The sequence below is a fragment of the Myotis lucifugus genome, unplaced genomic scaffold (assembly GCF_000147115.1).
Source record: "Myotis lucifugus unplaced genomic scaffold, Myoluc2.0 scaffold_129, whole genome shotgun sequence".
In the NCBI taxonomy this organism is placed as follows: Eukaryota; Metazoa; Chordata; class Mammalia; order Chiroptera; family Vespertilionidae; genus Myotis; species Myotis lucifugus.
Genome location: NW_005871177.1, coordinates 2,883,789 through 2,910,489, shown reverse-complemented (window position 1 = coordinate 2,910,489; position 26,701 = coordinate 2,883,789). Strand labels below are relative to the sequence as shown.

General features: G+C 43.6%; 1 protein-coding gene across 1 annotated transcript in view; it reads left to right on the top strand.

The window, feature by feature from the left end:
* The window catches only part of LOC102438527 (CUGBP Elav-like family member 2), a 306,666-nt gene extending 290,429 nt beyond the window's left edge, over nucleotides 1-16,237 (top strand). The window contains 4 exon segments of the mRNA XM_023758393.1: nucleotides 2,462-2,641; nucleotides 7,236-7,379; nucleotides 10,720-10,891; nucleotides 12,239-16,237. Of these exon segments, the coding sequence (XP_023614161.1) occupies nucleotides 2,462-2,641; nucleotides 7,236-7,379; nucleotides 10,720-10,847 (452 nt within the window). The 3' untranslated portion in view covers nucleotides 10,848-10,891; nucleotides 12,239-16,237.
* Nucleotides 16,238-26,701: the final 10,464 nt, after the last annotated feature.

The window sequence follows — 26,701 nt, the reverse complement described above, 5'->3', positions numbered from 1 at the left end:
AGGCACACCTAGACCCTTAGAGTGTAAGTGGAGTGGCAAGTGGCTGTTCCCTCCTAGAATTTCTTCCCACCCACACAGGAGCTTGACTTCCTGGAGGGCTTAGCCCATGACATGCCCGTCTGTCTGTATCCCTAGCACCTATTTGCAGCCTGACAAAAATGAAACCAGCAGCGCTTACCAGCTGTGCGCAGCTCTGCTCGAATTATTTTACAGCCTCCTCTCACCTCTCAGAAAAGCAACACTGGTGTTTCTTTGCATTCACACAAATACCGGCAGGTGAGGATGAAATAAGACCAAAGAGGAAACGAGAAATTACTCCCCAGCCCTTGAGCAGCCACAGGAATAGCAGGGATAGAGAAGACAAGAGGCAGTGGGGTACCTGTGATTAGTTGTTGTCTGAGGGACTGTTTAATGAAGAGGACAAACTGTTTCCAAGCTCTTAGCACTACCTTGCCTGACCAAAAAAGAAAAGAAAAAAAAGAGTAAACTCCCTCATAAGAAGAAATTTAAGCAGAGTGAGCGGGACCTCTGCTGGCCACAGCTTTTTAGCTTTGTTCACATTCTAGATCTGCTCGACTTCCTTTTCAGTAGGCTTGTTCCATTCTCATTTCTTTCGGGCTCTCCTGGCCACTCCACCCACCCCAGTCCTGTCTGTACTTGGTGACATCACCCAGGGCCCAGTTCTGTCTCCTCAAACCTCCAGGAAGAATACCAGACCTGAGACACTATGAGATTCCTCTGCTTAAAGCGGTGGTCTCATTCATATCTTGCATGTAGTTCTTTTCATTGAAGAGATGAAGTTGAAAAAATAACCAACTCGTGTGGAGTAAGGAGAACATTCCCCACCTCTGCTTCCCGGGGGTGGCAGGAAAAAAACTCTGACGGGCCTGACCGGTTTGGCTCAGTGGACAGAGCGTCGGCCTGCGGACTGAAAGGTCCCGGGTTCGATTCCGGTCAAGGGCATGTGCCCTGGTTGCGGGCACATCCCCAGTGGGAGGTGTGCAGGAGGCAGCTGATCGATGATTCTCTCTCATCGATGTTTCTAACTCTCTATCTCTCTCCCTTTCTCTCTGTAAAAAATCAATAAAATATATAAAAAAAAAAAAAAAAAAAAAAAAACTCTGACGGGAGTGTCAAGGTGATGCTGGCCTTGGATTTCTCTATATAATTTCTAAACATTCCTTATCTTAGTTCTCTGTTCTCACTGGACTTCTTACCAACTTCTTTCACAGTCATCTTTGCTGTTTCATAGCCTTAATCAATAGCCCTAATTCCTTTAAGGTTTTCATTGTTTTCAGTGAGTTCTTTCCAGAAACAGATCCTTAAAATATATATATATTTAGTATTAATCGTAAAAGGAACTAGAGGCAATTATGATGTCACCTCTTCCATTTCCTGAGTTCATATGAAAGTTAACACTCTATAAAGTCTTGCTTGTTTTGACTCAATATTCAGGGAAAATATGACACAGTCAGCAACCATAATAGAGCAAAAGAGCAGCTAGGATACAAGGAGAAAAAATGAAAAAGGGTGCTGGCCAGCCTCCAGTTCACATCGGTGACTAGCCAAGACCCAGCCTGCGGACACGGTGCCACTTCAGTTGACTGAAAAACGTGACACAGAAGCTCTTTTCCTTGGCAGAAGCCCCAGTTACATGGGCACTGGCTCATATTCGTGTGTGCATATTCTGTCTGTCTATGTGCTGCTGAAAACAAACAGCCCCATTCCACGTCTCGCCTCTCATCCCGGAATAAGCAGCTTCAGTCTCCGCAGTGAGGGGAAGGGCCCGCACTCTTTCCTGTGCCTTAGTTCTCCCTCGGCCAGCCTATTCCTAGGCTCCTAGTCCTGACCGCTCTCTCCTGCTGTTCAGGAAAGTCAGTTCACGGAACTGCCAACCCACTGGTGTACGGAGTACAGAGCTTGTCTTCTGTGGCACTTCCTCACCAGACAGCTGACAGGAGAAAAGTTGTATTTCTTCCTTTTCTCCTCAACCTCCTGGTCCTCAAAGAGCACAGTAAATGCATTTAAGTGTACAGATGTTTCAGGTCTCTGCCAGTAATGTTTTTTTACCTGCTTCTAAGCTCTAAGAAGCAGAGGTTTTATTTCAAAAAGATAACCCCAGTACTTGCCAGTAGCACCCTGCATGGAATTAACATGTGCTGTGTCGCTGTAGCACCTCAGTGAACGTTGATCACCGGCCTAGGGAGAGAGGGACATCATTGCTCAGGGGGGGGGGGTTTGTTTCCTGTTGTTGTTTGTTTGTGTTTTTACCGTTATTGTGAGCTGTGACTTCATAGTTTCATTTTAATTTCATGTTGGTTTCGTTGGTGTGCTAGCTGCATGCTCTTGCTGTTGTATTGTGTCAAATGATTCTCTAACTTCCTTTGGAAAGCACTAATGAAAAGTGCTATTTCTCTTCTCTATTGTTGGGTTTTTTGTAAAGTTGCTCAAATGCTCTCAGGTATGGCGGCTCTGAATGGAGGACTTGGCGCCACGGGCTTGACGAATGGCACAGCAGGCACCATGGACGCCCTCACCCAGGCCTACTCAGGGATTCAGCAGTACGCAGCCGCGGCACTGCCCACTCTGTACAGCCAGAGCTTGCTGCAGCAGCAGAGCGCAGCGGGCAGCCAGAAGGAAGGTACGTGCCACCCTCGGCCCAGGGCATGGCCTGGTGTGGCCAGCCCAATGGGCACATTCACCTTCACAGCATGTTTTCAAAGACATTAGACTGAGCCGGTATCATAGAGAAAGCCATTGTTTTATTTCTGTTATTTGTGTCCTTTTTTTTTTCTTCAAGAAACCTGACAAGCCTAAACCATTTGTTTTGATCTTCTTTCCTGTTCAGTCTTATATTTCTTTTATCTTTTGATTTAACTTTTCATCTACTTCTTAAGATGGATTTCTCACCCACTGTGTGTTTATACACCATTACTTAGTAGTTGCTGCCATCAAAAATTGCCAGGGACCCCCTCTCCCAAACCAGCATTACTTCCCCCCTTACACGAAACTCTTCCTCAGTGGGCAGGATGAAGTGCTCCAGTCCTGTGGGTGGAGCACTGTCCAGCCAGTCCTAGGTTCTCAGCCACACATGCTCTTACTAGGAGTAGGCGGTGGTTTCCAGGTTAATGATAAATCCACTGTTGGGATCGACTCTATATCTTTAATTGGGGGTCTTCTGGGAAAGCAAATTAAGTGATTGATTACCTTGCTTCCCTGCCAGTAAAGTAAAATGAATGCCAGGAAGTTAAAGTTCAGAATAAATTAAGGCTAATTATAAAATAGTTAATGAGCTAGTTGAAAAATAGTAAGAGCTTGTCTCTTTTTCTTCCTTCCTTTTGCTTTCTTCTTCCTTAATTGAAGTTGTTTTAAAAGCAGAATCTTCAACATTGCATTTATTCACTTTCTGACTTGTTAAGAATCCTATATAATAAAACCCTAATATGCAAATCGACCGAACACCAAACAACCAGAATGACCAGTCGCTATGATGCGCACTGACCGCCAGGGGGCAGACGCTCAACGCAGGAGCTGCCCCCTGGTGGTCAGTGCGCTCCCACAGGGGGAGCACCACTCAGTCAGAAGCTGGGCTGGTGAGCGCAGCAGCAGAAGCGGGAGTCTCCCCTGCCTCCGCAGCAGCGCTAAGAAGCAGTGAGCCAGTGGGCGGTAAGGAGTGAGGGGTCCTGGACTGCGAGAACGTGCAGGCCAGGCTGAGGGACCCCCTCCCCCAGTGCACGAATGTCATGCACCGGGCCTCTAGTCTAGAATAAGAAGCTAGAATGGGGAAATATTGTTGACATTTTTTAAAGTTTCTTTCCCTTCTCCTTTACCCTCACCCCATAATTCCAAACTGGTTCTGTCTAATTACTTCGACTTTAAACATGGCATTCTATCATAAAGAAATAGAATAGTTTTACTTTATAAAGTTGTGAATTTTAAAGGGGACACAGTTTTAAAGATACTCGTATGTAAAAAAAAGGGGGGGAGGGTGTCTATTATAAATAACAGATGGTTTAAAATAAAAGATTTGTGAAAATCTAAGTTATTTTTCATTATTTCAACGTTCTCTTTACTCTTAGTTGTGGCTGCTATTGTAGATTTTTTAACACACACGCAGCTGTTCAGACAACTATTTCCCCAGGTGTGTGGAGATGCTATGTCATAAGTACACAGCTTCACAGAGAAAAACTCATTTTGAGGTCCCTTTGTCTGGAGTCTGACTACAATGGTGACAAATAAGGGCAGCAGGAGGTCCTGTAAGGTAATGACTTCCTCAGAAGAGGCCGTGAAAGCCAGTCCCCACTCTGGCGTTGTGGTTACCCCTCCATTACTCAGCCGCGTCTCTCAGTAAACTGTAGACCCTACGTTGCTGGGAAAATGTCACCAGAAGACTCAAAACCTCGTGGGGTAAGGATAAAGTCTGGGCCCTGAAATAACATCTCCTCAGCTGCTTTACCCCAGCCCTGCCCCAAATTTAGTCCCTACCTTGAGTTGTCAGGATTGCTTGTACAGTAGCAAACCCTCTGGGATTCATGTAAAATAGTTCAAAATGATGGTTGCCAAATGCAAATTACATATATTTAGGTATTTAGGCTACCAGTGGCATGGTGTAGGGTTTTCTATTTTTTTGTTGATGGTGTTTTTTGTAGTTATTTTTAATAAGTTCTCATCTTTTCATACCTTCTGATCATCCTCTTCTCTCCTAGCTAACGTGAACTCAAGAAATATAAACCATCTTAATATTAGTTTAACTAAAATATAATGCAAAAGGCAAGTTATAATGGGAAGGGGAAAAAATCTCATTATATAGAGTTTTAGATTTGCTACTACATGGTTCTGTCCTTTTTTCGGGAGAGTTGAAAGTCAGCTTGATGTTTAGTCGTGTGCCCTGGTGCATGTTAGCCCGCAGGAACACATGTATAGCATATGTGCAGCATATGGTTTAAAACCTTCTGAAGGGTTATGGCATCCCTCTTGATCTCAATCCAGAAAAGCTGACCACCTTTCCCACCTAAATACCCTTTGGCCTCTTTCATACCTTCCCAAGCTTGCAGGAGGCAAATCTCACACACACACACATACACCAAGTAGGAAGAGCTTCTGACACCCAACAGGAAGCCAGTGGTCTGATAGAAACCCCAGGGCTTTATAGAAGTGCCATATGAGAACCACAAACATGAATGACAACCAGCTGAGAGCAACAGTATAACACTCAAAAAAAAATATTTTGTTATTGACCATTGGCGTCTATGGCAGTAGCTGCCTTTCTTTCACCCAAGAGTTTTCCTTGTCAACTTTTTTTTTTCATTTTAGTGTTAACAGTGTTGATGGGAAAAAATGGGGTGGTGGGGGGGGGTCTGTAGTAGGAGATGGTGGCACTTTTGAGAAAGTGATGACTAAGAAGACAAGCCTCCTTGGGTTGACCTGTCTTCATTTTTTCCTTGGGCCCCTTTCTGGCAGGAAGAGACACATTCAGACTGTAGTGCAGCCTAGCATGCCAGGATTGTCCACATAGACAGTAAATTTGCACTTTTCTCCCCAAGCTTCAGGAGGTGAGATGACCTCACAATTCAGATTAGGTACCATTAGTCCTCATTTGTGAGTTTGGGTCTTTTATTTGAAAGGACCATCCAGATTTGCCCATATGTATACTGCAAAGGCTGGGTGTGGCAGAGTGCATTCAGAACATCCTTTTCCAGTGTTTTGGTTCTACATCTATTCACAGTTTGCATTTTTAAGAGTTTTCTTAACCCAGGAAACATTTGGGGATCAAAGCCTGCAGCTGTGTCCCTCCACACCCAGACTGCCTCCCTTGCCCTGGGGGGATGTGTCCCTGGAAATGTGAGTGATGCCGCAGGTAAACTGGTCACGCTGACACTTAAGAAGTTCTCGTGTCCAGCTTCAGAAATGTGCTTCAAGAAGGTTTCCAACGAAAAGCTCCTTTGTTAGAACACCCACTTTATGAAATTTTTTTGTAGAAAGAAACCAGTTTAACTTTTCTTTGATATTCATTCCTTTTTTTTTTTGTACAGAGTTCTTTTACCCCATTTATATTTCTTTGACTCATTCCCATGGACTCCCTCCCCCACTGCAGCCTATTCCCTGGGCTCTCGGTGGGGCCACCAGTCCTGGGTCCTCTCCTGGAAGTGCCAGTTAAGGTTCCGTGAACCAACTGCAGAGGTTACTTCACCAATTTTATGCACTCCCTTCCCTCCCAGACACCATGACTAGAGGCATCCCACTTGGGGCCTCTCCAGACCCTCTGGGAAAGAATGTGCCACTAGCCCCAGCACCCTTTGAGCTGGAAAGCGTTCTTGCCTATTATATATTAGAAGATAATTACCTTCCATCGGATCATTTGGATTCTCTCCTTTCTCCTCTTTTGCTCCTTTTAACCTTCAGATAGTTTTTGTGTAGGCAGCTAGAGAGGTGGGACAATGAAATGGAAAGAACCTCTCCAGCCAGTACAGCTCACGTCTTCCTCACGCTGCCATTGTTTCTGGTATTTGTAGGAAGTGGTAGTTGAGAGTGAAGAGCCTGGCTTAGCTTAGTCTTTGACTCACTGCTGCAATTCATGCATTCATTTCCAAGGCTAATTCCCGGTGGTATAATTCCTATCACAGTTGTGAAACTCTAGCTACCTATTTTTCCCTGCCTTGACTCATTGCCAGTCATTTCTAATAAAGATGATTATTAGACTGTGTGTTAAGAGATTTGGCAAATCAAAACTGGATGGATAATTAGGTAAATGATTGAGAAATCCAAGCAGCATTACTGCTGTATCCATTATTCTCAATAGCTGCAATGTGCTTAGAATGCACAGGACGCTCTCTCCCCCGAGAGACACTCTATACATAGAGCCAAACACGGCCACCCAAGCAAAACCCGGGCCTGTGTTCTCCTCCCCCCGCCCCCCATCCATGTCCGCCACCTTCACCCTATGAAGGGATTGAAATACTGCTCATGTGCAGTAAGCAAATGTGACCCACAGAAGATTATCAGTGAAAAAGAAGCTATTCTTAACCAGCATTTCGGAGGAAGTGATGAAAAGCTGGAGGATGTCTGCTTTCCTAAAAGACACATCTGCACATGAGATTTCACCCATCCATTCCGCACTCTTTCAGCATGAGGGAAAGCGAATGCTTAGCCTGCCTGTTATGAAGGCGCTCCTAAGAGGAGGCGGTGGGAACTAAGAAGCGAAGAATACCTTACTCTGATTTTTGTTTCCTCTTTAGGTCCAGAGGGTGCAAACCTCTTTATTTACCACCTTCCACAGGAGTTTGGAGACCAGGACATTCTGCAGATGTTCATGCCTTTTGGAAATGTTATCTCTGCTAAAGTCTTCATTGACAAACAGACCAATCTGAGCAAGTGCTTTGGTATGCAAAAGAAACCAAGCTAGACTATTCCAGCACACCCCCAAGTGAGGAGTCATGGGAAGGAAGGTGTAAATGGCAAATACATTAGAAGTCAGGATAGAGCCTTCCCTGTGTGGTGGTGTTTTCTGGGTCTCTGGATCCATGTAAGCAGAGTTGGAAAAGTTGTTTCATTAGAGAGAGAGAGACATAGACAGAGAGAAGAGAGAGAGAGAGAGAGAGAGAGAGAGAGAGAGAGAGAGAGAGAGAGAGGAAAGGGCTGTAGAAAAAGGAAGGATCTAGGAAAGTAAACAAATGCTCATACCTTAGGTAATGTTGTATATTGTACTATGGATATATCTTGCTACATATGTCTACTAGTTGGTCATTGCAGAGCAACAACAGTTTCTTTAAACCTCATAGACTGAACCACAAACTCTGCCCAGTGGGAATACGTTAATGACTTGCAGTTTAGGCTGTCCTGGGACAGAATGGCACTGTGGCCACCTTACTACTAGTTCCTCACCCTGCCAGGTGCGATGTCACTGAGCCGCTGTGGATGCAGGTGACACTGCACCGGGGCCTGCTGTTCTGCATCTCAGTTCACTGCACACAAGTGCACACCTCGTCCCAGGAGGCGAGTGCTCCGGCCGCCCCCACGTGCGCGGCAACAGCAGCACAGGGGTGGGGGGCTGGCTGACGTAGCTCGTGATCACAGGAAGCACTGTGTTGTGCTGGGATTCTGGAGCCAGAAGTCGGGATGCCGGGATCTGCAGACACTGCCTGGGCGGATGCAGAGCATGCAGGTGCCGGCACTGAGGACATGGGGAGACTCAGCTCCTGGCGGCTGGCTGCCTTGCCCTCCGTCCTCGGGCAGCCCAGACTTTGCCTCCCCAGGTGGTTTTTGCCCCGAGAGAGGAAGGCACTAATGTTTCACACCAGGAGGAGAGCCCTCATTACATTATTGCTTGTTTCCTTTTTTTCAAATCCTTGTAGTCCCCAGAGGAGTTAGAGGCCAGAATGTTCAGAGTCTCTATTACTCACGTGAGAAGTTCTGGCCCAGTTTGAGAAAGAACATTCGCTTGAGTCACCCCTCCAGTTAACTAATTCGTGTTGGTAGTAGGTATTAACAGGAACATAAAATAAAGTAGAATACCTATGGGCCAGTGGAAATACAAATAATATTCTATGGTATAAAGAAAAACTCCAAAGGTTGGGGGTTCTCAGACAGCCAAAACTCAAACTTAGTATCTGCCCAACTAATAATGGGCAACCAGAACGCTTTGGCTTCTAAATCTCCATTATCATAGCATCTTTCTAATCCCTGTGCTACTGCCCAGGAAGGTCTGAAGCTTCTGTTGTTAGGGGAATTAGTATGTCAACCACTTCAGTCCGTTTTTACCCAAGTGGAAGGCTGTCAGCCTGAACCCATTACACCACGCGGCAAGCGTGTGAACCCTGTAATGGTTCAGGAGACCGGGAAATGGAAGTGAGTTGTTACACAGGGTGAGTTTCATAACGAGCTTACCTTTGGGAGCTTCCCTGCACAGGTTTGAGCCAGACTTTTAGATTCCTCGTCACCAAACAATATCCTGGGTTTATCTGGAGATTGGAAAGGGATTGAGCTTCGTGGTTTGATTTTGAGAAAATACTGCTTTTAAAAGAGCTTATGTCACAGCCCACAAGCTACTTAACCAGTGTGTTCATAATAATGCAAGTTATAGAAACGAGTATCAGCAGACAATTGTATTAGTATAATGGACGGTGTTTTCCATTTTTATTAAAAGATATAGCATCCCATACCGAGGTTTCTCAGTGGGTCAGTTTAATTTCTTGGGGAACCAGGTTTGCTAGTCATCAGGTAGGACCCTATTTTTCATCCTAACCTCTTGGCCAGGTTTTGTTATCCATTCCACCCTTGACCCATTCCCATTCTTCAATCATCTTGCTACTTCCTGATGAAAACTCACAGGGCAAGGAGAAAATCTGAGCAATTGTCTTAGATTCAAGATCACATTTATTGGGAATTAGATTTCAAAAACTGTTAACCACCATTTTGCGATATAGCCTGCCTTCTACTCATGTTTGTCAGCTAAGAACTCTGCTCAAGATATATTTATTTCCTTTTCTTCCTCCTCTAGTGTGTGAAGGAGTTTTCTCTTTAACTTTAAACTTTAATAGTAGGTATATGGAGAAGCTTAACACATTAAGCGCCCTGTCAGTCACCGGTGGCTGACACTATACTTTCCGTCCAGAAGACAAAACAGCTGGGCGCTTAACGTGTTAATATAGAACCGTCTGAACAGCTGATGTTCAGAACCGAAGTGCAATTAGTATGAGAGCTTCCTTTCACTACCAAAAGTAAGTAGGGACTATACAAGCTCAACACTTTTGCATAGGCATTAACTAAAGAAACCATTGCGGCACCACCACACCTGCCCTCTCCCACCCCCTGGTGCTAGAACAAACTGTATGATCAGAATTGTTTCCTAATCTTTACAGAGCATCATCAGTTTTTCAAAAGCATGCCCTTTCTCTTTTTTTTTTTTTTTTTTTTTTTTTTTGGCAGTGTTGAAACAGAGGATTCTGGGAACTATGTTAGGATGGTTGTTAAGCCCTGAGCTGTTTAGACTGTTTATTTTCCAAGACTCCTGGGAATACAAGGGCAGCAATTTCCATTCTGTTGAACTCAGTGGAGCTTTGAAAATGGAAGTTAAGACAAGGAGAAAGGCCCAGCATTTCCCCTGGTTGCCGAGGTGCCTCTCAGTAATAATTCTACAATGTTAAAAATCAAGTGTGAGTTATTCTAGAGTTAACTCACTGAACCCAGCCAAACAGGTATAGGCTCTGTGACATGGATGAACTAGAATGAAAGCTGGCCGGGGTTTCGGGCAGCACACCCCGATAGCCGGCCCTTCCCTTAAGTATCCTGCCATTTAGGCTCTACCTGGTTGGGACATGGGAGCCTCTGGGCCCTCCCAGCCCCGCATGTTTATACTTCTTATCTGAGCAGCACTTACGTTCCCGGGGTTCTTGCAGAAGGATTCCAAGGGACTTAAAACACAAGTGGATTTGACTGAAATCAGTAAGCAAAGAGACTACATTTACTCAAACATCTGAGTTGGAGATTAGCTTTCTGCAGAGGGGTTTTCTCATCAAACCCAATTACCCATCCAGCTCGCTTTTTCACTACTTTTCAGTGACAATTTCCAATGCTGCCCCTCAAACATGCCCTGTTCACCATGGGATTGGCCCATGTAACCCACCAATTGCAGTTACACTGTGCAGGGTGCCCCCGACCCCCCTTCTCTAGGCACCGCCTCTCCATCTTGATTCCTGCCTTCCTTCCCCTTCTGTTTTCCAGGTTTTGTTAGCTACGACAATCCAGTGTCTGCACAAGCTGCTATCCAGGCTATGAATGGCTTTCAGATTGGCATGAAACGCTTGAAGGTCCAGCTGAAGCGCTCCAAAAACGACAGCAAACCTTACTGATCCTAACCCCAGAGGCTCCCTGCTCTTGTTTTAGCTTTCTTAGGGTAAGTCCCACGAGCCAGCCTGTTCTCACAGGGAAGGCAGAGGAGGACCACATTGCCAACTTTTACCAAGAGAGACGGCTATTTTTACAATAAGGCCTCCATTTCCCCCTCCCACCCCCAATCCAGTTCGCCATATTTCAACTTGGGCTACCTTGTTTCTATGAGTAAACTCCTCCAGTTGTGCCACTGTATTCTCCTTTGTTTTGCAATTTGAATCTCCACCTTTTTTTTTTTTGCTATTTTTTTTAAAGGAAAACATACATACACAAATAAATGACATCTTGATCATTTAAAAGGCAAACAAAGGCTAATGTGCAATTCTAACTCAGAGACCCCCTGGTGCCCTGAGAGCACTGCCTGGAGAATTCACCCCCTCCTGTCCTGTTTATCCCTAGGAGGGCACCAGCTGTTTAGAGGTCAAGGTGGTGGCCTAGAGCAAGAGAAAAGCCAGGAGAAGCACTTAAAACAATACAAACGTCTTTCCACTACATTTGGTTTGTTTTAATAAGTAGGAATTTATTTTAGGGTTCAAAGAAACATGACATTTATTGGTCAGGTTATTACACTGGTTGTCTATTTTGTTATTGTTTTATTTTAGTTTTTAGAAAGGATTAATGTAAAAAAGATTTAGAGATCTGTTTCTTAAAGCTACAGGGTTTAAAAATAAAATAACAATGAATGAAAATACTTGATGTTTCTTGAAAGATAAATTTAATAATAAATAATACATAAATAATACATAAATAAAAAAGAAAGCCACAGGCCTGTAAATTTTATTTGTAAAAAAAGCATTTCTATTTTTGTACAAAATTTTTACTGCCTCAGAAATAATGGAAGTTATTTATTGCCTATTGTTAACTTATTGGGTACCTAAAGAGCAGTTCTCTGTGCTAGTTAGATCCTTTTGAAGTAGTCTCTAAAGGAATCGTTCTAGGAATGGGTTTTTTTTTCACCGTTGAACCCTAGGCCTGAAGTTCATGCTTTATCCTCTTGTTGTTTGTATCTGTCTGATTATTTTGTTTGTAACTTCCATTATCTAGTTTACAGTTCAGTTGTCTGACTTTCCCCTTATGTTACATTTGTTGAAACTGGATCCTCCCCGTCCCTTGCCAGCCCCTCACCCCAAGACACTGGGAATCCATCCCCTCTCCCTCTCCGGATGGATTCTCTTGGGGTTCCATTGTGCTGTGATAAAGATTGTTAAGAAATGCAAATTATGTGGATGGCTAGTAGACTCCCTAATGACCTAAGATTTGCATTAGTTTTTCTCCTGCACCCTTAAGAGTGATTTTGTTGCTGCTGCGTAGACTCTGTGTAACTTTTTCCTCTCCCTTGTTTTCTCCCTAGACATCTTCATGCCTGTTAGTTCACCGTTTGCCTAGCATGTCCCTGTGGCGTCTCAAAAAAAAAAGTTTCATCGTCCCGTCATTGTTTCTGATGTCTTTCTGACCTCACATCATATTTGGTTCTCCTACTGACCTTTGATCTAGTTTGACCTTTGAAATTTGCATGTGACCTCATCTAGCTATGAATTCTGGGAAGTCAATGTGAAAAACATTGCTGCATTCATGCAAGACTGAAATTTATTATTAGAAAAAAATAATTATAGAAAAAAACCTGTGGCAAAATGTTTTTCTTATTTTTTTTTTTCTTTTCATAAAACAGACTTGAAAGTATTATACAGGGATTGGCATTCTTCCCGGTCACTGGTAACAATAGCAATATGTGTCCAGGGACACAGAATGTTGGTTTCTAACAGACTACTTCCAAAAACAGTTTGAGAAAAAAACTGTCTGATTTTAAGTCTCTAGAGGTCTGTAATAGTTTTTACATTTTTCAGGCAGTGTAAAGTTTTTTGATAAGGCCATTTTAGGTGGCTGACTTTCTCATTAAGATATATATATAGAACCACTTTTTGTAGATTAGTATAAGAAAAATATTTACCCTGTTTTGGGGCAAATGCTACCTATTTGTGTCACCTTTTGCTGAACTGACTCACAGTTAGACAATCCATGGTTTAATGCACATGAAATTACCTATATTTTATACTGTTTCAATGTACAGGAGAAAGGTTACTGTAAACTGTGTTGCGTTGGTGCTTCTGTGAATTAAGTTGTGGTTTCATCATGAGTCTTATGGTCTTAATGTTCTTTGTTGATAAGACAAGTTTAGAATTGATTTACTTAAAAAAGAATTTCAAAAAAAAGTTGTTTGCTTAAAAAAAAAATTTCATGTGAGGGGGGGAAAAAAACTATTCCAGAATAAGTTTTGTGTTGGCTTGTAAAGCATTGATGTCATTTTTTTTTTATTGTGGACTATTTAGATGTGTTTGTGTTCAGCAAAATGTGATTTTTTTTTCTTTTAAAGAAAAAAAGTGAAAATATATAGTGCCAAATTCCAAAGGTACTTCCTTCCTAGAGCTTCAGTGTGTTTCTTGTGAGAAGTAATTTGATAACATGGGTATTTTATTATGTGTTTTGTATAAATCCCTAATATTTAAAAAACAAAAAACAGAAAAAAAAGAGGTTAAAAAGTTTGTTAACTTGCTATCCTGTGGTCTTGTTGCCTGAAATTGTTAATGTTTGTTATTTCTCTATGATGTTTTTTGTAAGACATTGTATAAGTGCCCATGTCTCACTTTTTTAACCACTCTGCACATCAATGCTGTGATGGCAACCTCACAATGTATTTTCTTCATAATATATGGAAACCTCTAAGGTGAGAAAGTTTTGAACTTTTAACCCTTTCTACCCAGAGCTATCTGGAATGTTGATAACTTTTATACTGTCATTTAGTTTGTTTTGGGGTGATTCTAATTTGGATTTTTCCCCCCTACATATATCTTCTCTGAGTTGTTTTTGTCTTTACTACTTTTTTATCCTTGGTTGAGATCCAAAAGAAAAAACTCCACAAGGCAAATCTGCAGGAAAAATATATAAGTATCTTTAACCCTCTCTGCTTTTTTCCCCCCTTCACCATTTTTTTTTTTACTTCTGATTATTTCTGGTCATTTTTTAAAAAAGAATTCTTAATGTGCTGCTAGAATTCCTTCTGTTTAAAAACAGTTTATTATGTAAACCTTCTGAGAGGGATGGTGGGTAGATTCAGCACCTAACTAAACCTTCAATTCTGTATGCTATTGAGATCAGATGTAGTGGTATGTTCCAGTTAAGGATTTTTCATATACCTTCCAGATAAATGATGTGGTAATGGGGTAGTTTTTTGAGGCATTTTTGCTTTTGTTTCCTAAATACTCCTAATTAATATTTCTAATCAGCCATTGTGCTGGGGATTTCTCTGACTCCGTGGGCACCTCTGATAAGCAAGGTGTCTGGAGTTAGTTGAGAGTCCTTTCCCCTTCATACGTGTCTGATTTTTTAATTGAATGCATGTACTGACCACTTAAGTAAAACTCAGTTCTCTATCCCAGTTACTGACCAAATACCTAGCATCAGTTCCTGCTGCCACTTTTTAAAGTGCCATGTTACTTTGACTTCTACTTCACGTAAACAGATCTCCTTGCTGTCCTGACAAAGCCCAGTGTCCTCCCAGCAGCCCCAATACAAACTCCTGCTCTCCTGAAAGCGGGCCCTGGAAGCTTCTTTGTCTCTAACGGAGTTCAGAAACTGCTGTCTCCCTGTCCTTCCTCCTTTTCCCACTCACCACCCCACTTGGTTTAATCTGTGTGTGGATGTGATAGCCCAGGGATGGAAAGGACTAGCCTCTAATGATGCAAAAAAAAAAAAAAAGTTTCCTTCTTACGGCACGTGCACTTATAATGACATGATTTGTATTATCCTCACACGTGTTTACTACTGCTGGGGCCTTCCTTCATCCTTTGAGGGCTATTTTGTACTTCCTGCAGCAATCAGCTGAAACAAAAGTTATCACACACGTCTCTCTCGCGTATAGTATGTGGTGGTGTGTAGACACATGCATAGGAACACAAGAGAACACCATCTGAACTTCTTAGATTCGTTCTGAATCTCTTCATGTACCAGTCTCTACAGAGATCTCAAAACCGTTTTTTCCGATTTCTTCACTGAAGCAAACTGCCCTCCCCCTGCCCGCCTCTCTTTTCGCCCACCTGCACCTCCCCCTGAGGAATGGAGTGCAGCTGAAGAGGCTCAGGGTGGGCACTTTGAGTTGAGTGTTTCTTATTTTTGCAGGCAACTAAGACACACGGGGTGGGAAAGTCTGTTCTTCCTGGGTTATTGGGGGTATTTTTGGCATGTTTCATTGTTAAGAAGATAACCCTCCTCAGAGACAAGTTGTTCTTTTAGTCACTTTATCTTTTAATAACAAAAGGGAAAAGCTGCAAGGGTGCAAGGGCCTGTGCCAGAAGGAAAACACACAGTGAAACTGCTTTTTTAAAAATCAAGTGTAGAGAACAGTCATTTTTAAACTAAATTAGAGAATTGTAATCCAATGGCAGTCCTTAAGGCGGAACAAGTTCATCTTTCTTTCACCGTAGGGGTTCTAATTCTTTGGCTTGTGCTACTCTGGACTCATTTTACTGTTGTTTTTATTATTATCTTAAGTGCTAATTAACAAGAAGAAATAAAATTTTAAAAAAACCTGTAGTTTCATTACCTTTTTGAATAATGTCATACAAAAAATGTATTTGTGTTTTTTTGTGCTGTGAGAATTGTTGTTTGTAGATTAATATCATTTTGTTTAGAATTACAAAATAGTTTTTAAATATTGTCTGAGAAAAGCCAAAGTTAATGCAACCTAGTGGAAACTGTAAGACCATTGAGTATTGTTTGTTTTATTGATGCATTTGAATTTTGTTGTTTGATGGAATTTGAGCCAAAAAAAAAATGCAGGCTTTCCTATTTCTACAATTGATTGTACTTATTATGCATTTTGTACCAGTGGAACTTTTTATACTGGAGATTAAAAAAATGGAAATTTTTGTGGCTTACTCTAGTGGGCCCCCTGACAATGACTGATTTCAAGTTTGATTTCTGATTGATAGAAAGAAAGTTGGTTTTCTTTTGAGAATTAAAAACTTTGGCTTGATTTCTTTTTTCCCTTTGCTTATATCTAGAATTAGAATTTTGTCTTAAAATACAGCGGTAAGTTTCACTTTTTATTCTGTATTGTGCAGTTACACAATAAGGTAATTAGATTTAGAAGTACTCAGTCACTTTAAGTGGATAAATGTATTAGTTAAAACTTTAGGGGTTTGCTTTTTGCTGTTTAGATCAAAGTTTTTTCTGATTCTTCTGTCCTCATTGTGAACATAACCGTGTAGTTGAAACAAACTTATTTTTGTAACGTATGTTATTGTGTGATGCAGTTTTTTGCTTCTGTCTCCAATATTAAACCATTTTCCTAATACTTGTGTCTCTCTCTGCGTGTTGTATTGTTGGTAGTCATTATATGTTGGTGATGCATCTACACACCTCACTGTTTCACGTATCTGTTTTTTTCTCTATGTTGTGTAAAAAGATACAGTCGATTCCACCTAAGTGAATATCTGATTTGGGGGAAGGAGAAACTGCACACCAGCCACCTCTGGTTTACGTCCAATGGCCCATTTTAACCACTGCTTCCACGATTTACACTTATTTCTGTGATTCACCTACATAACTGCCTACACATTTGCCAAGACCTTATATTCTGACTGCACTGGGAAATGTCACCTCTTCTATCCTCTTCTGACCTCTCTCCCTCCTCTTTTCACTTCCCTCTCCCTCTATCATGGATGTATGTATGCAGTTCTTCTTGTTGTTGTTGTTGTTCTTTTCCAGGGAGAGGAAGAGGGAGGGAGAGATAGAAACATCGATGAGAGAGAATCATTGATTGGCTGCCTCCTGCATGCCCCCTGCTGGGGATTGAGCCCACAACCCAGGCATGTGCCCTGACCAGGAATCAAACCATGACCTCCTAGTTCATAGTGGATGCTCAGCCACTGAGCCACACAGTCTGGGCTATATGCAGTTCTTAACATTCATTTCAAACTGCTGCTGCTTTGCTGCATAACCTTAAGAAACTTCAGAAGAGAGGCAGTAGAACTTCTACCTACCCACAGGTCCAGAGGCATAACATTATAGCCATATTCTTCTTAGAAACTAATCACATTTTTAAAAGAGGTGAGCTCTCGAGGGCAGAAAAAATAAACTTACTTGGTGAATAGAAGATGTGAAAAGAGTTAAAAGTCTGTGTGTTGTGTCAACCGAGAGAGAGAGAGAGAAAAGTAATTTAAATGATGTATGTTTAAGAGTTAATTAAATCCAGGAGCAACTTTAATCATTAAAACTAATAAGGAAAGAAATATATCCCAGGGCTCAAATGGAAGCTCTACTCAGTGGGTGGGGTGGGAGGGGAAAGAGGTCAAGTTCCTCGGGCTTCAGTCTTCATAATCTACGGCCCATTTCCAAATGACAGCCAAGAATGTCCTATGCACCTGCACACTCCCTCCTGAAGGAAGGAATGCTTTTTGAAAAGCCTTGTCCCCTCACTAGCACCCCAACCCCAGTTATCAGAAAGAGAACTAAAGAATAAACTAGTCCTTGTATGCTCTCTAACTGAAGCCACAGGCCCTCTGCCCCTTTCTGCCCACCTCTCATGCTCAGGAATCTGATTGCTCTCCAAGTGCTCTTAAAAGATTCCATTGATGTTTGCTCCCTGTCGTTGCTCTCCCTCCAACGTTTCAGATGCGCAAGCTCTGTCTGACTCTGGCCCCCAGCACCAGGCAGCCTTCCTCTGGCTGCCAATCAGACTCTCCGTGCAGGTGCTCAGGCCTTTCACCTGGTTTCTGCAGCCCTGTGAGCCCTAGATTGTCTTTTCTAGTTGACTCAACAACCGAGGGGCCTGGTAATGTGGAAGAAAAAAGGCTCTTTCCTCCATAGGCCAAACCCTCAGTGACTTGCAGCAGCTCCAAACCTGCACAGATGGGAGCTGACTTCCTGCCATTCTATTGTAAATCTCATCTTAGCCTTCATCGGTTTGCCTCTGAAAAGCCACAGCTTACATTAGTGGTAAAAGATGGCTAAGGGTGTGGTTTTTCTTTCCTTTTTTTGCGGGGGGCGCGGGGGGTTGTGTGAAGGAGGGGAGAAAGGGAATTAGGTAAAGAGGGTGAGCAAGTGTTTATTTTTTAAATATGTAAGATTATATATATATATATATATATATAATCTCCACCATTTAGCACAAGGCAAATACTCATGCTAAGTAAAAGAAGGGGAAGACAAAGCCAGTTTTTTGTTGTTCTGAAAAAACAACAAAAACAATAATTCTCCAAAAGGGACAAAAATGCTAGTTTCCTTAAGCACTCTTGACTACTGCTTAAATGCATACTTATTTGACTCTGTAAAACACCGCTGCAGTGTTAGCAAGGTGCATGCACGGCCCACCTGGGAAATTATAGAACTGTCAATGTTTACCTTGCTGGTGGAAGCCACAGGTCTGCCCAGCCCATAGCAGTTATGAGCAGTCCATGGTCTGGGACTCTTAGCTGGCAGGCTAGGAAACACAGTGAGCATAAACGGACTGTGAATCGTTCCTGATAAGTGAATAAAAAATTGTGACCAAACAATCAGCTTATTCACTTATCAGGAATCGACTGTTCTGCTAATGCGCTGTTTCTGTTCTTCATCTCTGTTGTAGTTCACTATTTTTGCTGTGTTCTGTTCTCTCCTCTCATGCTTGGGCAAAATCACTGGGAATAGTATCTTCATATGACCATAAAACGTTTATATCGAGTGAAAGTGATATCTTAACAAAATCTATGCACTTGCTATCAGGAACACAATACTGGATGTGTCTTATATATATTGAACTATATAGTACTCGATTTCTTAAATAAAGCTTAAGAAAGGACTGTTGTGTGTAATGTTAATGTAATTATTTTTCAAAGCAGTGTTTCTAAGGGGTATTTTTGTCCTTTTCAGTCTTGAGTGATACAGGATATTTTTCATTAAAATTATATCACTGGCTTTATGACTTAATGTTCAATAAATTGACTTTGGAATCAAAACGGAGTGGGGGGAGTTCTTCCGAGCACACTTTAGCAAGAGACAACTGGAAAACCATCCCCTTCCAGGTGTCCATGGAACGTCTCTACCCAGGGCGCTGCGGGTGGCAGAACAGAGCAATCCTTCCTGCCCAAAGGCCTCTGGAAAGCATCCAGCATCTGCCCTAACCTAGAAACTGCCCAACTGCCTTTCTGGCTATTCCCTCTTGAGGCTCCGAAGAAAGAAAAAGAAAGACATATCCGAGAATAATGCTGGTGTGCATCAATGCTTTTCCAAAACGACTGACACTAAAACTAGCCCCTGCTGGGGAGCAGTGGCGGGTCTATTCAGGATGCAGGGCGACGGAAAGCAAGAGAAGATGTTTGATCATTCAGGATAAGAAGGGTAAAATTTCAAAGTGATATGAGAGAGACATCCTAAAACAGTTGCAAAGCTTAAATGGGAAGCCTGCTGCTTGGCCCTTTGAAGGAATATTTTTGAAATTTTTCCTACAGGCCATAAGTTGGCACAGAATGGCATTTTATGTTGGATTTATTTAGCTTTGGGATTTTATATTAGATTTGTTTTTTCTTGCTTAATGTTTGATTCTAAGAAAAAAAATCCTAAACTGCTACTTGCAAAATGGCACAGGCATCCTAATCCTTCACAAAATAAATCTTAGTTACCCCTGATAATGAGGGACAGAGTATGATTAATGAAAATCCACAGAAAATCTTCCAGTCTCTACCTCTTCCCATCCCAAACTTCCTACTTACAGATTTGTCGACAGAAACAAAGACTAGTGAAACTGATCACAAAAAGAGCAAAGGGTAGCAAAATTGAAAGGTCTAGAAAGACTGCATTGCTGGAGCCATGCAGCTTGGGATTGAGGGAGAGGTTTAAAAAAAAAAAAAGCTTAACATTCTGAAAACCGCTGGTCTACATGTGCAGAGCTCCGGTGTTGAAGCGCTGGCTGCACATGGAGGTGCCCTAGGAAATACTCCCTTCATAGCTTTGCCCTGAGCATCAGTCACATAGCTAGAAAGCATCCTCGTTTTTAAACAAAACACATCCAAGGCAATAATGTGTAGGAGAGCACGGAGCCTCGGTCAGGGAACAAAAAGTGAAAACCCACATATTCTCGTCACAGCCTGCAGACCCAGCTCAGAGGGACAGCTTGAGGGCCTGTCAGGTGGGAGCCACTTTGAGGTAAATACATTTCTTTTAGCCTTTCTCTACAGGGCAGCAAAACAGCCTGGTACCTTCTACCTGCCTACATCCAGAGCATTTTTTAACTAAAAAATCAATATATTAATATACATTAAATATGTTATATATTAAATATATAAATATAAAAGACATATTGTGTTCTGCAACTGGTCAATTACAGTTAAAGTCCCAGGTAAGACCCTGCAGTTTTGAGACACTGGATGATGCTTCCATCACAAAGCTGGTCTTAAAAATATAGAAGGCACTTAAGAGCATTTCTGGTGAGTCACACTGCCTGTTTAAATGCCAACTTTACTACTAATTACCCGTGTAGCCTCTCTGTGCCTTCATTTCCTCACTGGCAAAATGGAGGTTAAAAATACCTAGTGCCTATTGCATGAGGTTGTTATAAGGATTAGCTAAGCCTAGATACAGAAAACACTTAGACCAGGACCATCACATCGTAAGCACTCAGTACATTCAGCCAGTTGGTAGCAGTGATAGTATCTACTGACATGGTCAACTAAGCTCCCCTCTGCCGGCCTCGTCTCCTTCTATCTCCTCCCAGGGGTCCTCTCAGCCATCCCCAGGGAGCCCCATGGCCCTCCCTCGGTTCCTTGGACAACTACCGACAAGGATCAACCAGAAACCACAGCTCCTCCAGCAGAGATCTCTGCACTAACAAGTTCCAGGGCAGGCTCTTCCCCTCAGGAGAAATTATATGCTGCAGACATGCCCACCTTCCAGGCTAGCACACCCACACAGTCCTGCCCTACGCCATGAGGCCTAACAACTCCATTCTCAGAAAGGGAAACTGATTACTCACTCTACTCCATCCCTGCTTCCTACATCTAAGTATGACACTGAGCCATCTCTTTTCCAGAAGAAATGCCTGGCTATCCATTTGTGTCCTAAATGGAAATGGCAAAATCACCTGGAGATTTGCCTGTAACAAGCCTGTAGGTTCTATGCCCTCCCGAGGCCAAGCTGTGTCCTCAGCAGCAGCCTGAACTGATACACCTTTGATCACCTTGGGAAGAGCAGTGATCAGGGCTCAGAAGCCTAGATGTAGCCAAGCAGTGAGCTCTGTAGACCAGCGGTCGCCAACCGGTGGTCCGCAGACCACTGGTGGTCTGTGAGGTCCGAAAGGTTGGCAACCGCTACCACCACCCCCATCTTCGCCGCCCCCAATTTAGCCAAAGGCACTCTCCTTATTTTATTTATTGGTGGTCCATGTAGAATTTAAAAAGACAGTTTTGCTACTCAACACACAAAGATTTAAAACCACTACTTCAGAAGAGGGTATCTGAGAGAAGCTCACCAGTACCTCAGCTTTGTGATAAACATTTATTGTCTTTGGAGTCATCCTCTCCTGCCCTTGTCTCTCTATCCCTGCTGTATTCCCATAGTTCTTTGTCTGCAATGCATCATAACATTCACTCTTAATTGTGCACTGTTTACATCTTCCTTATGTCTGTCTCCCAAGCCAGGCTGTGAGCTCTGAAGAAAGTGACTGTGTCTCATTCATCGCTGTATCCCCAGTGTCACACAAAGCCTATAGTCAGTGTTCAAAATATTGGATGGATGGGTGGGTGGATGGATGGATGGATGGATGGATGGATGGATGGGTGAATATAGCAGGCGATCTTGCTGGAGCTCAAGAAAAATATGCCTTATTACATGGACAACTCAGGAAATACCTGTAGAGAGAGGTCTGCTTATGGGATGGGATGAAGATGTTAGAAATAAGAGGCAAAAGTCAGGAGCCACTATGGGAGACCTGGACACAGATAGGGATGAGGAATAACATTATTCTGTTTATGAGTCCCCAAATTCAGCTTCTGACTTGTTGCTACAGAGCTAATCACCTACTGGGTCCCAATGGAAGAATATTCCTGCTACCCTGGGTGTGTTGTCATCTTTTTTAAGCTACATTTTTTACCTTCTCAGCAACATTTTAGAGGTAGGGAATGTCCCTAGATGAATGTGTGACATCTAAGAGACCAGAAAAGCCACATAACTAAGTACAAATCAGTAGAAAATAATGAATAAAGGCATCTGATTCTAAGGCATTCCTGAGAAGCAGGTAACTCCCTTTAACCTTCACTTCCGGCTGCAGCTATTTATCCTGCCAAGTTAGTACCTGGAGCAGGATGGGGCCCAGACCATCCCACAAGCAGAAAAATATAACCAAGTCTTTAGAACAGCCTTGCTCCAGGCTTCCAGGAAATGTCCCAATTTGTCAATAACTACCTTAGGGACAATGCATAATCTACTCATCATTCATTTGTTCAAAAGACAGGTATTAAACAGCGTGTCATGCAAGGCACTCTGTAGGAGCTGGGAGTGCAAAGAGAAGTACTACAGGATCCTGCCTCCAGGATTTTGCCATAATTAGCATGTATCTGCCAAGTAAGAAGAAACCCTTCAAACCACTAAAAGAGGATGATCCAGACAAACACCTCTCTCCGCACAGCAAACACTATATCACCATGGTACCCACACGAGATTATATACTAAAGATTCACAAAGAGATGGAACTCTTTCAGACTTTCTAGTCCTTGGCTGAGCTCAATGCTACTCGCACACAGTGTCTACCTGGCTAGAGCTTAAAGGTCTTTCTGAGGGGAGAATCTATAATAATAAAAGCATAATATGCTAAGTAGACCAGACGTCCTTCAGGACGTCCTTCCTTCTGGACAAAGCCGCAGCGGGCGGGGGCCAAGGCAGAGGCTGCAGAGGCCCCCTGGCTGCAGTGGCGGTGGGCAGGGGCCAGGGCCAAGGCCCTTGCATGAATTTCATGCACCGGGCCTCTAGTTAAATAGAATGGTTAATGGGGGCAGGGGAGCCGGTCCTGAGGTTTTCTCCATGCCAATGTCTCTACCAAGGGCAGAGCTGAGCAAAGTGGCCCTCTGTACTCTAGTCATGTCTCCCAACTAGCCAGCTATGTATGGCACATTCTTAACAGTCTACAGAATGTGTTCCATACAATCTTTAAAAACTATGACCCAGCCTGGCCAGGGTGGCTCAGTGGTTGAGCATCGACTTATGAACCAGGACATCATGGTTCGATTCTGGGTCAGGGCACATGCCCGGGTTGGGGGCTCAATCCCCAGTGTGGGGCATGCAGGAGGCAGCTGATGGATGATTCTCTCTCATCACTGTTGTTTCTATCTCTCTTTTCCTCTCCTTTCTCTCTGAAATCAATAATAATTGATTATTGATTTATATTTAACTATATTTAACTATATCCTCCTTTTGGAAATTCACAATGTGCATTCACATATGTGAAGTCTCTGCACCCCCTGCAGCAAAGATATAATTTTGTTCAAACTGATTAAATTGGGCATTTGTCTTTGAAATTTTATATCATATAATACCTATTAACCCAGCAATTTCAACTGGTGTGCCATGACAGGTACACTGGTGTGCCACAGAAATTTTTAAAACATGCAACACCTGACTATTTAGTCAGGGGCACTGACCTTTTTTCCCTTAGATTGTCAAATAAAAAAATGACAACAGCCAACACAATAGTAACCAACCAGTATGAATGAATCAAATTTATACCTACTGTCTCTTGTCAGATTGGCAAAACAATATAGCATTTTTTGGTGTGCCTCAGAATTTTAGTAATTAAGTCGTGGCATGCATGAGATGAAAAAGGTTGAAAATCACTATATTAACCTGAGGGACAATATAGTATGGTAGTGAAGACCATGGCCTTTGGGACAGTACTTCCTACATTTGAAAACTGACTGGCACTGCCACTTATTAGCTATTAGTTTCTTCATCTACAAAATATATATAATAATAACACTGCCTGTCTACATGCAAAATATTTATAACAGTATTTATAACATCATAAGCACCAAGAGTTGATTAACATCCAGCAGAACCAGGATTCCAATGCATATTTTGGGAAACACTAGTAGAAAATCTAGCCCATTCTCACAGGTCTCCTATCTCTCCATGAGAAGATTACAGACTAGTTGGAGAGAAGGTATCCTATCTAATAAAAGACAAAAAAGGTAATTAACTGTACCTCCGCTACGCTTCCCATCGGCTAATCAGCAAGATATGCAAATTAACTGCCAACAAAGATGGTGGCCGGCAGCCACACAGCTGAAGCAAGCAGGAGGCTTGCTTGCTCCAGTGATGGAGGAAGCCAAGGTTCCCCGCCTTCCGCGGCCTGGCTCTAAGCTCCAAAAGCAACAGCTCCAAAAGCAACAAAGTTTCAATTATAGAAGCTAAACAAACTCCAGATACCTGCTTTCAGCCAGCCGCGACCTCAGAGCTGGAGCGAGCAGGACGGCAACAAAGTTTCAATTATAGAAGGTAAATAAATCCCAGAATAAAAAAAAAAAAGAAAAAAAGGAGAGGCTGAGAGCTTCAGTCGCCAGCCAGCCTGAAAACAGCCCTCAGCTCCTCACCCAGACTGGCCAGGCACCCCAGTGGGGACCCCCACCCTAAAGAGGGTGCAGGCAGCCTAAAAACAGCCATCAGCCCCTCATCCAGGCTGGCCAGGCACCCCAGTGGGGACCCCCACCCTGAAGGGGGTGTGACCAACTGCAAACAGCCATCAGCCCCTCACCCAGGCTGGCCAGGCACCCAAGCGGGACCCCCACCCTGATCCAGGACACCCTTCAGGGCAAACCAGCCAGCCCCCACCCGTGCACCAGGCCTCTATCCTATATAGTAAAAGGGTAATATGAAAACTGACCCTAACAGCAGAAAGACTGGGAATGACTGGTCACTATGACACACACTGACCACCAGGGGGCAGACGCTCAATGCAGGAGCTGCCCTCTGGTGGTCAGTGTGCTCCCACATGGGGGAGCTTTGCTCAGCCACAAGCCAGGCTGATGGCTGCCAGTACAGCGGTGGTGGTGGGAGCCTCTCCTGCCTCCTCAGTAGTGCTAAAGATGTCCGACTGCAGCTTAGGTCTGCTCCCCGCTGGTAAGTGGACATCCCCCGAGGGCTGCCGGGCTGCCAGAGGGATGTCTGATTGCCAGCTTAGGCCCAATCCCCTGGGGAGCAGGCCTAAGCCAGCAGGTGGTCATCCCCCGAGGGGTCCCAGACTGCGAGAGGGCACAGGCCGGGCTGAGGAACCCCCGCCCAGTGCACAAATTTTTGTGCACCAGGCCTCTAGTCCTATATATAAAAAGCTAATATGCAAATCAACTGAGCAGCAGAACAACCAGCCGCTATGACATGCACTGGCCACCAGGGGGCAGATACTCAATGCAGGAGCTTCCTCTGATGGTCAGTGCACTCCCACAGGGGGAGCACCATTCAACCAGAAACCCTGAGATGGGCTCACAGCTGGCAAATGCAGCAGCAGTGGCAGGAGCCTCTCCCATCTCCATGGAAGTGCTAAGGTTGTCCGACTGCTGGCTTAGGCCCACTCCCCACAGAGACAACCCCCAAGGGCTCCCAGACTGTGAGAGGGTGCAGGCTGGGCTGAGGGATCCTCCTTGAGTGCATGAATTTCATGCACCAGGCCTCTAGTCCTATCTAATAAATAGGGAATATGCTAATTGACCCTCACACCATCACAAAGATGGTGGCGCCCACAGCCAATAAGGAAGGAATATTCTAATTGACTGCCCCGCCCTCAAAGATGGCAGCACCCGCAGCCAATAAGGAGGGAATATGCTAATTGATTGCCCCACCCTCAAAGATGGCGGCACCCACAGCCACAAGACAGCAGCACCCATTCCCCTCAGCCCCACTGGGGCAGCAGGCATACGGCAAGGCCAGGCCCGCCTGCCTCTGGAGTCCCCCAGTCCCCTCAGGCCCCCAGCCACCCAGGGCAGGGCTGAGGCACAGGCAAGCCTCAGATGGTGGCTGCCCAGCCGTCCAGGGCCGCTCGATGCTCAGGTAACCAAGGTCGGCCGAGGCTTGCACTGCCGGCAGTGGCAGCAGCAGAGGTGTGATGGGGCATTGCCTTCCCCTGATCACCAAGTCACCTCCCACCCCTGAGGGCTTCCAGACTGTGAGAAGGGGTAGGCTGGGCTGAGGGACTCCCCCTCCAGTGCATGAATTTTCATGCACCAGGCCTCTAGTATAATTATAACACAGTATGTTAAGACCTAAACAAGGGCCAAGTGAGGACTTTGTAGTCTGGAGAAAAGACGGAATAATATTTCTAATGGTGAGGGAGTATCAGGAAAGGATCCACAGCCAAAGTGACAGAAATCCTAAAATGCAGGTAGGAATTCATCAAGCAGAGAGTAGAGAATATCAGCAAAGACAGTCCTGGTTGGGAACCAGTGAGTGGCCTGATTTGACTAGAGTACAGTGTTAAGTTGGAAGATGAGGGATGTACTGGAAATGAGTAGATTATGTTAGGGGTCCTGGATTCAAAACTAAGGACCTTGGGATTTCTAATAAGGAGCACACACATTAAAAAAACCAAAAACCAAAACAAAAACCAATAAACCAGAGAAGGATCAGAGGATCAATGTGGGAAGTGAGTAGAAGAGAGGAAAAGACTAGGCGCAAAGATATTACAATAGTTTGGGTAAGCAGAGAAGGAGAAGTCAGATCAGAGAAGGGAAAAACAGCTTTAAAGGTTTTTAAAACTGTAGCAAAATAGGGGTGACATTTAGAAAAATTTAGACATGGCAAAAAT